This window comes from Lampetra fluviatilis, chromosome 23, assembly GCF_964198595.1.
Source record: "Lampetra fluviatilis chromosome 23, kcLamFluv1.1, whole genome shotgun sequence".
Lineage (NCBI taxonomy): Eukaryota > Metazoa > Chordata > Hyperoartia > Petromyzontiformes > Petromyzontidae > Lampetra > Lampetra fluviatilis.
The window spans coordinates 6,187,075-6,202,669 of NC_136297.1; the positions used below are offsets into that span (position 1 = coordinate 6,187,075).

The 15,595-nt window shown below is 55.8% G+C and overlaps 1 protein-coding gene across 2 annotated transcripts in view; it reads left to right on the forward strand.

The window, feature by feature from the left end:
• The window catches only part of LOC144940650 (extracellular signal-regulated kinase 2-like), a 45,176-nt gene that overhangs the window by 27,755 nt on the left and 1,826 nt on the right, over window positions 1-15,595 (forward strand). For both annotated transcript variants that reach the window (XM_078866925.1, XM_078866924.1), the window contains 6 exons: window positions 9,638-9,777; window positions 10,780-10,837; window positions 11,645-11,782; window positions 12,872-12,977; window positions 13,695-13,947; window positions 15,481-15,572. In XM_078866925.1, the coding sequence (XP_078723051.1) occupies window positions 9,638-9,777; window positions 10,780-10,837; window positions 11,645-11,782; window positions 12,872-12,977; window positions 13,695-13,947; window positions 15,481-15,572 (787 nt within the window). The remainder of the gene's footprint in view (window positions 1-9,637; window positions 9,778-10,779; window positions 10,838-11,644; window positions 11,783-12,871; window positions 12,978-13,694; window positions 13,948-15,480; window positions 15,573-15,595) is intronic.

A 15,595-nucleotide genomic window follows, 5' to 3' on the forward strand; every position in this document is an offset into this window, starting at 1 on the left:
CACTGTCACCACTACAGTGTCACTGTCACCACTACAGTGTCACTGTCACCACTACAGTGTTACTGTCACCACTACAGTGTTACTGTCACCACTACAGTGTCACTGTCACCACTACAGTGTTACTGTCATCACTACAGTGTTACTGTCACCACTACAGTGTCACTGTCACTACTACAGTGTCACTGTCACCACTACAGTGTCACTGTCACCACTACAGTGTCACTGTCACTACTACAGTGTCACTGTCACCACTACAGTGTCACTGTCACCACTACAGTGTCACTGTCACTACTACAGTGTCACTGTCACCACTACAGTGTCACTGTCACCACTACAGTGTCACTGTCACCACTACAGTGTTACTGTCATCACTACAGTGTTACTGTCACCACTACAGTGTCACTGTCACTACTACAGTGTTACTGTCACCACTACAGTGTCACTGTCACCACTACAGTGTTACTGTCATCACTACAGTGTTACTGTCACCACTACAGTGTCACTGTCACTACTACAGTGTCACTGTCACCACTACAGTGTCACTGTCACCACTACAGTGTCACTGTCACTACTACAGTGTCACTGTCACCACTACAGTGTCACTGTCACCACTACAGTGTCACTGTCACTACTACAGTGTCACTGTCACCACTACAGTGTCACTGTCACCACTACAGTGTCACTGTCACCACTACAGTGTCACTGTCACTACTACAGTGTTACTGTCACTACTACAGTGTCACTGTCACTACTACAGTGTCACTGTCACTACTACAGTGTCACTGTCACCACTACAGTGTCACTGTCACCACTACAGTGTCACTGTCACTACTACAGTGTTACTGTCACCACTACAGTGTCACTGTCACCACTACAGTGTCACTGTCACTACTACAGTGTTACTGTCACTACTACAGTGTTACTGTCACCACTACAGTGTCACTGTCACTACTACAGTGTCACTGTCACTACTACAGTGTCACTGTCACTACAGAGGATTATTGTGTCCGTCCGTCGTGCAGGGAGGGGCTGGGTGGGGAGGGGCTGGGTGGGGAGGGGAGGGTTGGGAGCGGAGGGGCTGGGTGGAGAGGGTGGGGCTGGGTGGGGAGGGGAGGGGCTGGGTGGGGAGGGGAGGGTGGGTAGGGGCTGGATGGAGAGGGTGGGGAGGGTGGGGAGGGGCTGGGTGGAGGTGGGGCTGGGTGGGGAGGGGCTGGGTGGGGGGTGGGAGGGGAGGGGCTGGTTGGGGAGGGTGGGGAGGGGCTGGGTGGGAACGGTGGGGCTGGGTGGGGGGGTGGGAGGGGTGGGGCTGGGTGGGGAGGGCTGGGTGGGGGGTGGGAGGGGTGGGGCTGGGTGGGGAGGGGCTGGTCACCCCGTGGTGCCCTTATAAAACTCAACGTTTCACCTACTCACGCCGGCTTGTGCCCGCCCTCACAGTCGGTGCATATTTGCGGAATACACCACGCCCTGGCCGTTGACCCTGCATGCCATTGACCGAGCAACCCAACGTTCCTACCAGCTCCCTCCGCCGCAGCAGGACAATGTGTTTGGGTTTGGTTCAAGCTCATCGCTCGCCACCGACATTAGCCGTGTGACCAGGAATTGACCTCTGGAATTGACCTCGGGTTCATAGTGCAGCGTGCGAATCACTGCACCAACCCCGCTCCCTGGTATATCCGCAAGGGTTGTGTTTCAAGTTTGTGGGTTAGTAAGATCGTGACTGTGTGTGTGTGTCAATGCACGTGTACACTCACGTACATTCCTAAGCGTGACTCTGATGTGAGGGGGGGTGGTCGTTAGTGCAGTGGTGAATAGCCGAACTGGTCTTGGGACTCCCCTAGATCGACTCAGCCTTAAATGCGTACCCAGTGTGGTGTGTGAACGTCAGGCATCGGGGAGATAAAGGCGGCCGGTTCTGGCCACCCAACCCCCTTGTTTGCCGTGCCGGCCTCTAAAGGTGCCTGGTAACAGCACTTTCCCCAACAGTCTGTGTAGGCTATGCGGGAGATCTTTGTCTTTTGTGTTTGTGTGGGTGGGTATGTAATTGAGTGTGTAAATAAGTGTGTTAGGAAGTGTGCAAGTGAGTGTTTGTAAGTGTTCACGTGTTAGTAATTAAGTTATTCGGCGAGCGTGTGTACGTGAAGTGTGTGCGTGTTAGTAAATATGTGCGAGTGTACAAATTAGTGTGTAAGTGTGCAAGGGAGTGTGCACGTGGGTTATTCAATCGTGTGTTCGTGTGCAGATGAGTGTGTTATTAATTTACTGTGTTAGTGCATTGGTGATTGTGCAATAAGTGAGTGTGCGCCTGTTATCACTTAAGTGTGTTCGTAAGTTTGTTAGTGGATGAGCGTTCGTATAGTATGTAAGTGTATAAAATAGTGCAGAAGTGAAGGAGTGTGTAAGTGGGTGAGTGTGTAAGTGACGAGTGTGTAAGTGGGTGAGTGTGTAAGTGGGTGAGTGGGTGAGTGTGTAAGCGGGTGAGTGAGTGTGTAAGTGGGTGAGTGTGTAAGCGGGTGAGTGTGTAAGTGGGTGAGTGAGTGTGCAAGCGGGTGAGTGTGTGTAAGTGACGAGTGTGTAAGTGGGTGAGTGTGTAAGCGGGTGTGTAAGTGTGTGTGTAAGTGTGTGAGTGTGTAAGTGTGTGTGTAAGTGTGTGAGTGTGTAAGTGAGTATGTAAGTGAGTGTGTGAGTGTGTAAGTGAGTGTGTGAGTGTGTGTAAGTGTGTAAGTAAGTGTGTAAGTGAGTGTGTGTGTAAGTGTGTGAGTGTGTAAGTGTGTAAGTAAGTGTGTAAGTGTGTAAGCAAGTGTGTAAGGGTGTAAGTGTGTAAGTGTGTGAGTGTGTAAGTGAGTGTGTAAGTGTGTGAGTGTGTAAGTGTGTGTGTAATTGTGTGAGTGTGTAAGTGTGTAAGTGTGTGAGTGTGTGAGTGTGTAAGTAAGTGTGTAAGTAAGTGTGTGAGTGTGTAAGTGTGTGTATGTGTATAAGTGAGTGTGTAAGTGTGTAAGTGTGTGAGTGTGTGAGTGTGTAAGTAAGTGTGTAAGTGTGTAAGTGTGTATAAGTGTGTAAGTAAGTGTGTGAGTGTGTAAGTGTGTAAGTGAGTGTGTGAGTGTGTAAGTAAGTGTGTAAGTAAGTGTGTAAGTGTGTAAGTGTGTGAGTGTGTAAGTAAGTGTGTGAGTGTGTAAGTACGTGTGTGAGTGTGTAAGTGTGTAAGTGTGTGAGTGTGTAAGTGTGTGTGTGTGAGTGTGTAAGTAAGTGTGTAAGTGAGTGAGTGTGTAAGTAAGTGTGTAAGTAAGTGTGTAAGTGAGTGTGTGAGTGTGTAAGTGTGTAAGTGTGTGAGTGTGTAAGTAAGTGTGTGAGTGTGTGTAAGTGAGTGTGTAAGTGTGTGAGTGTGTAAGTGTGTGTGTAAGTGTGTGAGTGTGTAAGTGAGTATGTAAGTGAGTGTGTGAGTGTGTAAGTGAGTGTGTGAGTGTGTGTAAGTGTGTAAGTAAGTGTGTAAGTGAGTGTGTAAGTGAGTGTGTGTGTAAGTGTGTGAGTGTGTAAGTGTGTAAGTAAGTGTGTAAGTGTGTAAGCAAGAGTGTAAGGGTGTAAGTGTGTAAGTGTGTGAGTGTGTAAGTGAGTGTGTAAGTGTGTGAGTGTGTAAGTGAGTGTGTAAGTGTGTGAGTGTGTAAGTGTGTGTGTAATTGTGTGAGTGTGTAAGTGTGTAAGTGTGTGAGTGTGTGAGTGTGTAAGTAAGTGTGTAAGTAAGTGTGTGAGTGTGTAAGTGTGTGTATGTGTATAAGTGAGTGTGTAAGTGTGTAAGTGTGTGAGTGTGTGAGTGTGTAAGTAAGTGTGTAAGTGTGTAAGTGTGTATACGTGTGTAAGTAAGTGTGTGAGTGTGTAAGTGTGTAAGTGAGTGTGTGAGTGTGTAAGTAAGTGTGTAAGTAAGTGTGTAAGTGTGTGAGTGTGTAAGTAAGTGTGTGAGTGTGTAAGTAAGTGTGTGAGTGTGTAAGTGTGTAAGTGTGTGAGTGTGTAAGTGTGTGTGTGTGAGTGTGTAAGTAAGTGTGTAAGTGAGTGAGTGTGTAAGTAAGTGTGTAAGTAAGTGTGTAAGTGAGTGTGTGAGTGTGTAAGTGTGTAAGTGTGTGAGTGTGTAAGTAAGTGTGTGAGTGTGTGTAAGTGTGTAAGTGAGTGTGTGTGTGTAAGTGAGTGTGTAAGTGTGTGAGTGTGTAAGTGAGTGTGTAAGTGAGTGTGTGTAAGTGTAAGTAAGTGTGTGAGTGTGTAAGTAAGTGTGCAAGTAAGTGTGTGTGTGTAAGTGTGTAAGTAAGTGTGTGAGTGTGTAAGTGAGTGTGTAAGTGAGTGTGTAAGTGAGTTCGTGTGTGTAAGTGAGTGTGTAAGTGAGTGTGTAAGTAAGTGTGTAAGTGTGTAAGTAAGTGTGTAAGTAAGTGTGTAAGTGAGTGTGTAAGTGAGTGTGTGAGTGTGTACGCCTGTGCGTGCCTCGCGCGGTGCGGCTCCGCGTGTTTTGCTCGCGGCTCCCCGGCAACCGCCGCCGTTGCTCCGTAAACACCAAGAGGCGCGCAGCAGCCGCCCTGGCAACAGGAACAGCAGCAGCAGCAGCAGCAACAGAAACAGCAACAGGAACAGCAGCAGCAACAGAAGCAGCAGAAACAGGAACAGCAGCAGCAGCAACAGCAGCAGCAACAGAAACAGCAGCAGCAGCAGCAGCAACAGCAACAGCAGCGATAGCAGCAACAGGAACAGCAGCAGCAACAGAAACAGCAGCAGCAGCAAAAGGAACAGCAGCAGCAGCAGCAACAGGAACAGCAGCAGCCGCCCTGGCAACAGGAACAGCAGCAGAAACAGCAGCAGCAGCAACAGAAACAGCAGCAGCAACAGAAACAGCAGCAGCGATAGCAGCAACAGGAACAGCAGCAGCAGCAACAGAAACAGCAGCAGCAACAGAAACAGCAGCAGCAACAGAAACAGCAGCAGCAGCAACAGCGATAGCAGCAACAGAAACAGCAGCAGCAACACAACAGGCACATCAGAAGCAGCATCAGCAACACAACAGAGGCAGCATTAGAAACACAACAGAGACATCAGTTAATGTCCAGTAATTCATCAATGAATAGATACATCAATGAATACGTAGCGAGAACAGCAACATGAATGACCAAGGACTGCATCGTTAACAAACAGCGTCAGCATCTATGAATAGACGCACATTATAGTCGGCATTATAAACAGCATCAATTAAAAAAGGGCAGAGAAATCCGATCGCATCAGTGATCAAGGAGTACAGCGGCATCGATGGCTAGGGACAGTGTCGTGTAATAGGGGGCAGCTTTGATATGAATACAGACGGCACCAATTAATCGAGATCCGTAATTTGAACAGAAACCCAAAAATCAATTCAAAGAAGCGTGGGGAGGGGGTGTCGCACGCTCGGTCGGCATTGCACCGAGAGCCTCCGCGAGAGAGGAACGCGTGGGTTGGGGAACGCGTGGGTTAGAGAACGCGTGGGTTGGGGAACGCGTGGGTTGGGGAACGCGTGGGTTAGAGAACGCGTGGGTTGGGGAACGCGTGGGTTGGGGAACGCGTGGGTTGGGGAACGCGTGGGTTGGGGAACGCGTGGGTTGGGGAACGCGTGGGTTAGAGAACGCGTGGGTTGGGGAACGCGTGGGTTGGGGAACGCGTGGGTTGGGGAACGCGTGGGTTGGGGAACGCGTGGGTTGGGGAACGCGTGGGTTGGGGAACGCGTGGGTTGGGGAACGCGTGGGTTGGGGAACGCGTGGGTTGGGGAACGCGTGGGTTGGGGAACGCGTGGGTTGGGGAACGCGTGGGTTAGAGAACGCGTGGGTTGGGGAACGCGTGGGTTGGGGAACGCGTGGGTTGGGGAACGCGTGGGTTAGAGAACGCGTGGGTTGGGGAACGCGTGGGTTAGAGAACGCGTGGGTTGGGGAACGCGTGGGTTGGGGAACGCGTGGGTTGGGGAACGCGTGGGTTGGGGAACGCGTGGGTTGGGGAACGCGTGGGTTGGAGAACGCGTGGGTTGGGGAACGCGTGGGTTGGGGAACGCGTGGGTTAGAGAACGCGTGGGTTGGGGAACGCGTGGGTTGGAGAACGCGTGGGTTAGAGAACGCGTGGGTTGGAGAACGCGTGGGTTGGAGAACGCGTGGGTTAGAGAACGCGTGGGTTGGGGAACGCGTGGGTTGGAGAACGCGTGGGTTGGAGAACGCGTGGGTTGGAGAACGCGTGGGTTAGAGAACGCGTGGGTTGGGGAACGCGTGGGTTGGGGAACGCGTGGGTTGGGGAACGCGTGGGTTGGGGAACGCGTGGGTTGGGGAACGCGTGGGTTGGGGAACGCGTGGGTTGGGGAACGCGTGGGTTGGGGAACGCGTGGGTTGGGGAACGCGTGGGTTGGGGAACGCGTGGGTTAGAGAACGCGTGGGTTAGAGAACACGTGGGTTGGGGAACGCGTGGGTTAGAGAACGCGTGGGTTGGGGAACGCGTGGGTTAGAGAACGCGTGGGTTAGAGAACGCGTGGGTTAGAGAACGCGTGGGTTGGGGAACGCGTGGGTTGGGGAACGCGTGGGTTGGGGAACGCGTGGGTTAGAGAACGCGTGGGTTAGAGAACGCGTGGGTTAGAGAACGCGTGGGTTGGGGAACGCGTGGGTTGGGGAACGCGTGGGTTGGGGAACGCGTGGGTTGGGGAACGCGTGGGTTAGAGAACGCGTGGGTTGGGGAACGCGTGGGTTGGGGAACGCGTGGGTTGGGGAACGCGTGGGTTGGGGAACGCGTAGGTTAGAGAACGCGTGGGTTAGAGAACGCGTGGGTTGGGGAACGCGTGGGTTGGGGAACGCGTGGGTTGGGGAACGCGTGGGTTGGGGAACGCGTGGGTTGGGGAACGCGTGGGTTAGAGAACGCGTGGGTTGGGGAACGCGTGGGTTGGGGAACGCGTGGGTTGGGGAACGCGTGGGTTGGGGAACGCGTGGGTTGGGGAACGCGTGGGTTGGGGAACGCGTGGGTTAGAGAACGCGTGGATTGGGGAACGCGTGGATTGGGGAACACGTGCACGTGGGTGGCTGCATCTGGCTTGGGCTGACCGCGTCGCGTCTCGAATGGGACGATGGTCAAGAGCAATCACGGAACGGCAGCCAAGGGATGGAATGCGGTCCCAGAGGAGCGTCCACCGGCAGGATGGAGCGATGGAATCAGTTCCGTGTGGATTGCTAACAGTGCAGGAACGTGAGAGATCAGAATCAGAAAATCAATGATTTATCCTGGAGGAATCCGAAGAGCTATACCGCTCTTGTTCACATATGCCGAGTAGGGGGCGTGTCGGAACGCTACAACAGCAAACAATACAGAATCACGAGAGGAGTTGAACGTTTAGGAAATGTTCGCACATCAGCAGCGGAAAGGCGACCGTTGCCGCTGATGATGATGATGATGAAGATATGAATAGGGACCACATTCAACAGGCACCGTTCACAGCATCACTGACCAAGGAACACAGCAACAACAAAGTTGACAGCATCAGCAGCACCATCGGTGAATAGGGGCAACATCGGTAACATGGATGAATAGGGGCAACATCGGCGATGTAATCGATGAACACATTCCTCCTGCGGAGGGAGCTGGTAGGAACGTTGGGTTGCTCGGTCAATGGCCAGGGTCAACGGCGGCGTGGTGTATTCCACAAATATGCCCGACTGTGAGGGCGGGCACAAGCCGGCGTGAGTAGGTGAAACGTTGAGTTTTATAAGGGCACCACGGGGTGACCAGCCCCTCCCCACCCAGCCCCACCCCTCTCATTTTTGGTTGCACGACGGACGGACGGACACAATAATCCCCTGTGGGCTGGTGTAACCATGCAGGTGGTTCCTACCAGTAATAGGATTAATACAAAGTAACGTCGTCAATGAATGGGGGCAACATCCAATGGCACAGCCGTAGTGAATCAGCATGGGCGGCATGATTGAATGAATGCGATCCCGTGAGCAAAATCGTCAATGGCTTGCGACGACACCATCACCGGCGAAATACGCAGCAGCGTTTCAATAGGGGACGTTCATCGTCGGTTACGGCACCAGCGAATCGAGAAAGTTCCAGTTCGATAGTATCAACGAATGGCATTGACTTGGCGCAGACAATTCGACACGGTCGCAATTCGTCGTTCTTGAGATAGGGGGGGATTTGGCTTTTTTTCGGCGGTGTCCGTGGGCTGCCCGTGGGCGAACATCGCCCCCTCGTGCGCGCTTCTTGTCACGGCATTTTCGGAACGTAGTTCTACAAGGTCCACTTCTGCGACGGCGTTGCCGAGCGCATGGAGGGGATGTTAAGCCTCGCTGCTTTGCTGCTAAGAATGCCGAAGGGATTGTGGGTAACCCAACCATTGGACGTATCGAGATCTCGCCCGCTCGCCCGCACACCCATCCACCTTCCGTTTGCGCCCTCGTGGTGTGCCGCTGGACTGGGGAGCTTAGTGATGTAATGGCCATCAGCAGCTGCGTAATTCTTGGCCATGGCTTGTCGAGATATGGTGGGGGGGGGTTGTATGTGTCGGGAGACAAAATATTGGGGGGAGGGGGGCTGCCGTTTTTAAAGAGGGGGGGGGGATTGATTAAAAATGTGTTTTGTATTGTTTGGATCTTTCGGTGAAGTCACGTAGATAGGTTCAAATTAATAAAAATTAATAAACCAAAAACTACTTTTTAACACATTCCTCCTGCGGAGGGAGCTGGTAGGAACGTTGGGTTGCTCGGTCAATGGCCAGGGTCAACGGCGGCGTGGTGTATTCCGCAAATATGGCCGACTGTGAGGGCGGGCACAAGCCGGCGTGAGTAGGTTAAACGTTGAGTTTTATAAGGGCACCACGGGGTGACCAGCCCCTCCCCACCCAGCCCCACCCCTCCCAACCCCCACCCAGCCCCTCCCCACCCTCCCCACCCAGCCCCTCACCTCCCCTCCCCACCCAGCCCCACCCTCCCCACCCAGCCCCTCCCTCCCCACCCAGCCCCTCCCTGCACGACGGACGGACGGACACAATAATCCCCTGTGGGCTGGTGTAACCAGGAGGTTCCTACCAGTATTAATTTGAACCTATCTACGTGACTTTACCGAAAGACTAAACAAACACGAATTCCTGCAGTCACGAAAGCTTTAAGTCACGATTTCATGTATTTCGTCTATTATTTAACTCGAGCCGGTCCTGGGCCCCCCTTAGGTCGGCTCAGCCTTAAATGCAGTCCCTGGTGCAGTGTGTAAACATTGCCTTTGGGGAGACTAAGTCGGTCGTGCGTGGTGTTGACCACCACCACCTCGTGCGTGCTGTGTTGGCGTTCACAGGTCGGTGCGACAGTACTCGCAAACAGCCCTTGCCCTCTCAGTCTGTGCAGGCTATATGGGGGAGGGGGGGGGGGCAATCTTTGTCGTTGTGTTACAAGATCCAAAGCCAGACAATCGCAGTGCTGCTGAGTCCACGCTATGTCGACTCAGCCTCAAATGTAGTCCCTGGTGCATTGTGTCTAAAAATAACATTGCGGGAGACAAAGGCGGCCGGGCGTAGCGCTGGCCGCCCTCGCTCAGAGCGCTTGCTCCTCCGACAGTCTGTTGAAGGCAATGTGTGTGCGTGTGTGTGGGGGTCTCTATTTGTGTTGTGCCACGCTAGGTACACGAAGGGCGTGGACATGTGGAACCTGGGCTGCATCCTCGGGGAGATGCTCACGGGGAAGCCGCTCTTCCCCGGCGAGTCGACCATCAACCAGCTCGAGTGCATCATGGCCGTGGTGCCGCCACCTTCACGGGACGGTACGCGGGGGGGGGGGGAGACATAGTGAAGACGCACGTGGAGGCGAGCGCGGGGAGAGACGGAGAGAGACGGAGAGAAAAGGGGGGGCACAGGGCCAGATGCGGGGGCACAGGGACAGATGGGGGGGCCCAGGGGCAGACACAGGGAGACACACATGGAGAGACGGGGAGACAACGGGGACAGACACGGGGAGACACACGTGGAGAGACGGGGAGACAAGTGGACAGACACGGGGAGACACACATGGAGAGACGGGGAGACAACGGGGACAGACACGGGGAGACACACGTGGAGAGACGGGGAGACAACGGGGACAGACACGGGGAGACACACGTGGAGAGACGGGGAGACAAGGGGGACAGACACGTGGAGACACACGTGGAGAGACGGGGAGACAAGTGGACAGACACGCGGAGACACACGTGGAGAGACGGGGAGACAACGGGGACAGACACGGGGAGACACACGTGGAGAGACGGGGAGACAAGGGGACAGACACGGGGAGACACACATGGAAAGACGGGGAGACAAGTGGACAGACACGGGGAGACACACATGGAGAGACGGGGAGACAACGGGGACAGACACGTGGAGACACACGTGGAGAGACGGGGAGACAACGGGGACAGACACGTGGAGACACACATGGAGAGACGGGGAGACAACGGGGACAGACACGTGGAGACACACGTGGAGAGACGGGGAGACAACGGGGACAGACACGGGGAGACACACGTGGAGAGACGGGGAGACAACGGGGACAGACACGTGGAGACACACATGGAGAGACGGGGAGACAACGGGGACAGACACGGGGAGACACACATGGAGAGACGGGGAGACAAGGGGGGGCACATAGGGAGGCACATGAAGAGGTGGAGAGACACGGGGAGAGACGCGGGCGGGGGGGGGATGGCAGGATATTGTGAGACACGGTGATATGGAGGTGTGAGACGCGGTGATGCTCAGTGATGTGAGATGTCCCGTGCCGTGTTCCACAGAACTCATGGCGATCAGCTCGGACTACGGCCGTTCAATGGTAGAAAGACTCATGGCTCAGTGAGTATGCATACACACGTCCATAGGCACACACACACACATCCCCCGTGTAGCCTTTAACAAACCGTTGGGGCAAGTGCTGTTAGCGGGCATCTCTTAAGGCTTAGTCGCCATAGGGGAGTCCCAGGACCGTTTCGGACAATTATCGTCACCGGTGTTGGTCGCTGACGAATATCTGTGAACGGAGAAAAAAATAAACTTACCAAGTGCCCAGGAGCTGCATCGGACGTGTCGCCGTGCCCTGACCGTGCCCAAGCCCACGGTGCCAGCCCCTTGCCCCGCTAGTACTGCGTCTCCAACGTTGATCTCCACCACCACCACCACCGCCAACACCACCACCGCCACCACCACCGCTACCACCACCGCAACTGCAACCGCCACCACCGCCGCCACCACCACCGCCACCACCGCCACCACCACCGCCACCACCATCACCGCCACCGCCACCACCGCCGCCACCACCACTGCCGCCACCTCCACCGCCGCCACCACCGCCGCCGCCACCACCGTCACCGCCACCGCCGCCACCACCACCGCCACCGCCACCACCACCATCACCGCCACCACCGCCACCACCGCCGCCACCACCGCCACCACCGCCACCACCACCACCGCCACCATCACCGCCACCACCACCATCACCGCCACCACCACCACCGCCACCACCACCATCACCGCCACCACCGCCACCACCGCCGCCACCGCCACCACCACCATCACCGCCACCACCACCATCACCGCCACCACCGCCACCACCGCCGCCCCAGCCCCAACTCCCGCACGCTTGCGGCCATCCCCATCTCCCAGCAGGAAGCGGCGCTCGCTGGGGGAGCTGGCGAGGGGGGCGCCCCCCGAGGCGCTGGACCTGCTGTCGCGTCTCCTCGTCTTCAACCCCGAGCGGAGGCTCACGGCGGCCGAGGCGCTCGCCCACCCCTACGTGTGCCGGTAACGGAGTGGGTGGTCGTGTTGGGGGTGGGGGGGGGGGCAGTGCCCACCCCTACGTGTGCCGCAGAGGTCGCAACCGGATACCCGATACCCGGCGTACGGGTACGGGTAGGCCGTGAGTCACCGGTGAGTCACCGTTTGTCACTCATTTCGGGTAGGGTACGGGTACGGGTAGCGTACGGGTACCCGTTTGCGACCCTGGTGCGGCCGGGTACGGGTACGGGTAAGGAATCAAAACCCATTTGCGACCTCTGGTGTGCCGGTATCGGGGACCGTGCGGAGTGGGTGGTCGTGTTGTTGGGGGGGGGGGGGGCAGCCACTCTGTTAGCAGGTCGAGGGGGAAATCTCTGCGGTCAGCGTGCGGCCAATGCGGTGGTCACCACCTTGAACAGAACGAGGGGAGCACAGGACGTGGAGTCGGTGGCACGATTCGTAAATACGTACAATTCTGGCATGTTGCAAGCATGTTGCTTGTGTGGCTCTGGCATGTTGCTGGTATGGCACTGGCATGTTGGGAGCGTGTTGCTCGTGTGTATGTGTGCTATGTATGTGCTAATCGGAGGTGCTCGTGTGTTGCTGGTGCATTGTCGAGTTTGCTGGGATGACAAGTGTCACGCTGCTGCTGCTGCTGCTGCGTCGCTCACTTAACCCTCTTGTGCTGCTGCCTCTCCCAACGCCCCGCCCCCCAACCCCTCCTCCCCCCGCCCCCCACTGCCCCCCCTCACCCCCCAACCCCTCCTCCCCACCACCCACTGCCCCCCCCCCGCCCCCCAACCCCTCCTCCCCACCACCCTCCAACCCCTCCTCCCCACCACCCACTGCCCCCCCCCGCCCCCCAACCCCTCCTCCCCCCACCACCCAACCCCTCCTCCCCACCACCCACTGCCCCCCCCCGCCCACCAACCCCTCCTCCCCACCACCCTCCAACCCCTCCTCCCCACCACCCCCCAACCCCTCCTCCCCACCACCCACTGCCCCCCCCCGCCCCCCAACCCCTCCCCCCCCCGCCCACCAACCCCTCCTCCCCACCACCCACTGCCCCCCCCCGCCCCCCACTGCCACCCCCCCCCACCTCGCCCCCCACTGCAGGTTCCACGACCCCCCCACGGAGCCGTCTCTCAATTACGACGTGGTTCCTCCCGTGGACGACAACACGCAGCTCGCCGTCAACGATTACCGAAGCCACCTGTACGAGGTGAGCGTGTGTGTGTGTGTGTGCGTGTGTGTGTACGTGTGCGTGCGTGTGTGTGTGTGCGTGCGTGTGTGCGTGTGTACGTGTGTGTGCGTGTGTGTGTGTGCGTGTGTGTACGTGTGTGCGCGTGTGTGTGCGTGTGTGTGTGTGTGCGTGTGTGTGCGTGCGTGTGTGTGCGTGTGCGTGCGTGTGTGCGCGTGTGTGTGCGTGCGTGTGTGTGCGTGTGTGTGCGTGTGTGTGTGCGTGCGTGTGTGCGTGTGTGTGTGCGTGTGCGTGCGTGTGTGTGTGCGTGCGTGTGTGCGTGTGTGTGTGCGTGTGTGTGTGTGTGCGTGCGTGTGTGTGTGTGCGTGTGTGTGCGTGCGTGTGTGTGCGTGTGTGCGTGCGTGTGTGTGCGTGCGTGTGTGTGCGTGTGCGTGTGTGCGTGTGTGCGTGTGCGTGCGTGTGTGCGTGCGTGTGTGTGCGTGTGTGCGTGTGTGTGTGTGTGCGTGCGTGCGTGCGTGTGTGTGCGTGCGTGCGTGCGGAGCGGTAGCGCAGTGGTTAGCACACTGGCAACCCGAGTTCGATTCCCGCTCGTGACCAAAACCAGTGGCGACTTTTTGAACCGGTCCGAGGCCTGGTAGACTCGCCAACAGCACTTGTCCCGACAGTCTACGCAGGCTATGTGGGAGACCTTTATAATTGTATCTGTGTGTGCGTGTGTGCGACTGCCTCCCCCCACAGCTGATCCTGGAGAGGAAGGGCAGCATCAAGCAGCGCCGCCGGGGCGACGCACGGGACGGCAAGGACCCGCTGCAGTCGCTGTGCAGCGACCCAATAGAGGTGACCTGCCCCTCGCCCACCGCGGGGCTCCACACGGAGTCCCCCCACGGGTCGCCTGCCGCCTCCTCCACCAAGCTGCTCAAGGCAGGCGGCGGCGGCCAGGGCAGCCCCGTCACCCCGCACAGCGACCCCTCCCAGAAGCCCCTGCGGCACGGTGAGCAAAACAAAAAAAATGGAACGTGTACATTGTGAGGAAGGCCCCAATCGCAATTGAATAGTAGCACAGGCCCCGCAAACCGTCAGTGTCAAACGACGAGATGCTGAAACGTTGGCCTTGGCCCTGTCGTGTGGATGTGGGGATTCCACGTCAGAGGTCGCAACCGGGTACCCGATACCCGTACCCTACCCGATACCCGGCTACCTGTACCCGGCCGAGTACGGGTACGGGTACCCGTTTGCGACCCTGGTGCGGCCGGGTACGGGTAGGCCGTGAGTCACTGGTGAGTAACTGTTTGTCACTCATTCTAGAATCAACCCACCCGCGCCTGCAACATGGCTTCATCCCAGAGGTCGCAATCAGGTACCCGATACCTGTACCCTACCCGTACCCGGCCGGGTACGGGTACGGCCGGGTATGGATACGGGTACCCGTTTGCGACCCTGGTGCGGCCGGGTACGGGTAAGGAATCAAAACCCGTTTGCGACCTCTGATAGTAGCACAGGCCCCGCAAACCGTCAGTGTCAAACGACGAGATGCTGAAATGTTGGCCTTGGCCCTGTCGTGTGGATGTGGGGACTCCACGTGGATGGTTGGTGACAATACCGTGCTGATGAGTTCTAACTAGGGCGACAATGGTCTATCGCAGTTTGTCTATCGCTGCATCGCTGCTGCTGCTGCTGTCGGTCGATCACATTTGGTCACCGATTATTTTGAAGGTGACCTAAGATGAGAGGAACCACAATGCAGTTCTGCAGGAATTGCTGATGGTTTTGTTGCACAATGCACAAATGAGCATGTGGGCTTTTTACACGTTTTTTAATGTCGTTTGAAATTTAGCGAGAGCATATCAGTGGTGTTTTTGTTTTTTAAACACAGTTGAAAAAGTTACATTTTGAGTTTTTTTTATTTCAGCTTTTTTGAAGTCATCACATTTAACCTGATTTCCTTTAATTTCTCGGTGTTGTTGTTGTTGTTGTACAGATATATTAATATATTAAGATCGTTGTAACCCGTCTTACCTTTTATTTGATCTTATTGTAAAGTCTTGAGATATGGTTGCGTTCAGATGGTATAAATGTAACTTGTATTGTATAGTTATCTGTTGTTGTTGTTGTTGATCCTTTGTACAAGTTTGAGTCCTGGTTGGGGGTTGCGGCCTTTGTTGTCATTGTTGATATCATCATCGTCATTATCTTTGTCATCATCATCAGCAGTGCTGTCATCATCGTCGTAATTATTGTAATCATCAATATCATAATCATCATCACAACCATCGTCAGCCATACTCAACATAAGGTGTGTAAACATCGCCACTTGGGGACAAAGTTGGCCGGGCGTGGTGCTGACCACCCACTGCTTCGTGCGCTGTACGTATGTACGTTGAACGTCTTTCGCACACTATGTAGCCAACCGTGATCTTGGAAGTTGCTGTTAGCCAGCACACGCAAGGTGCTGGCTAACAGCACTTGCCCCAACAGTCTGTTAAAGGCTATACGCGGGATCTTTGTCTTTGTGTTGCATGAGCAGGTCCAGATGCGCTGAGCTGCGTGCAGTTGAACCAGCAGCTCCCTGTGACCTCCGACCCCTCATTCCGGCCACCCCTCACCCGCTCACTGGAGGTCAGCTTCTTACCTTTGCCTGT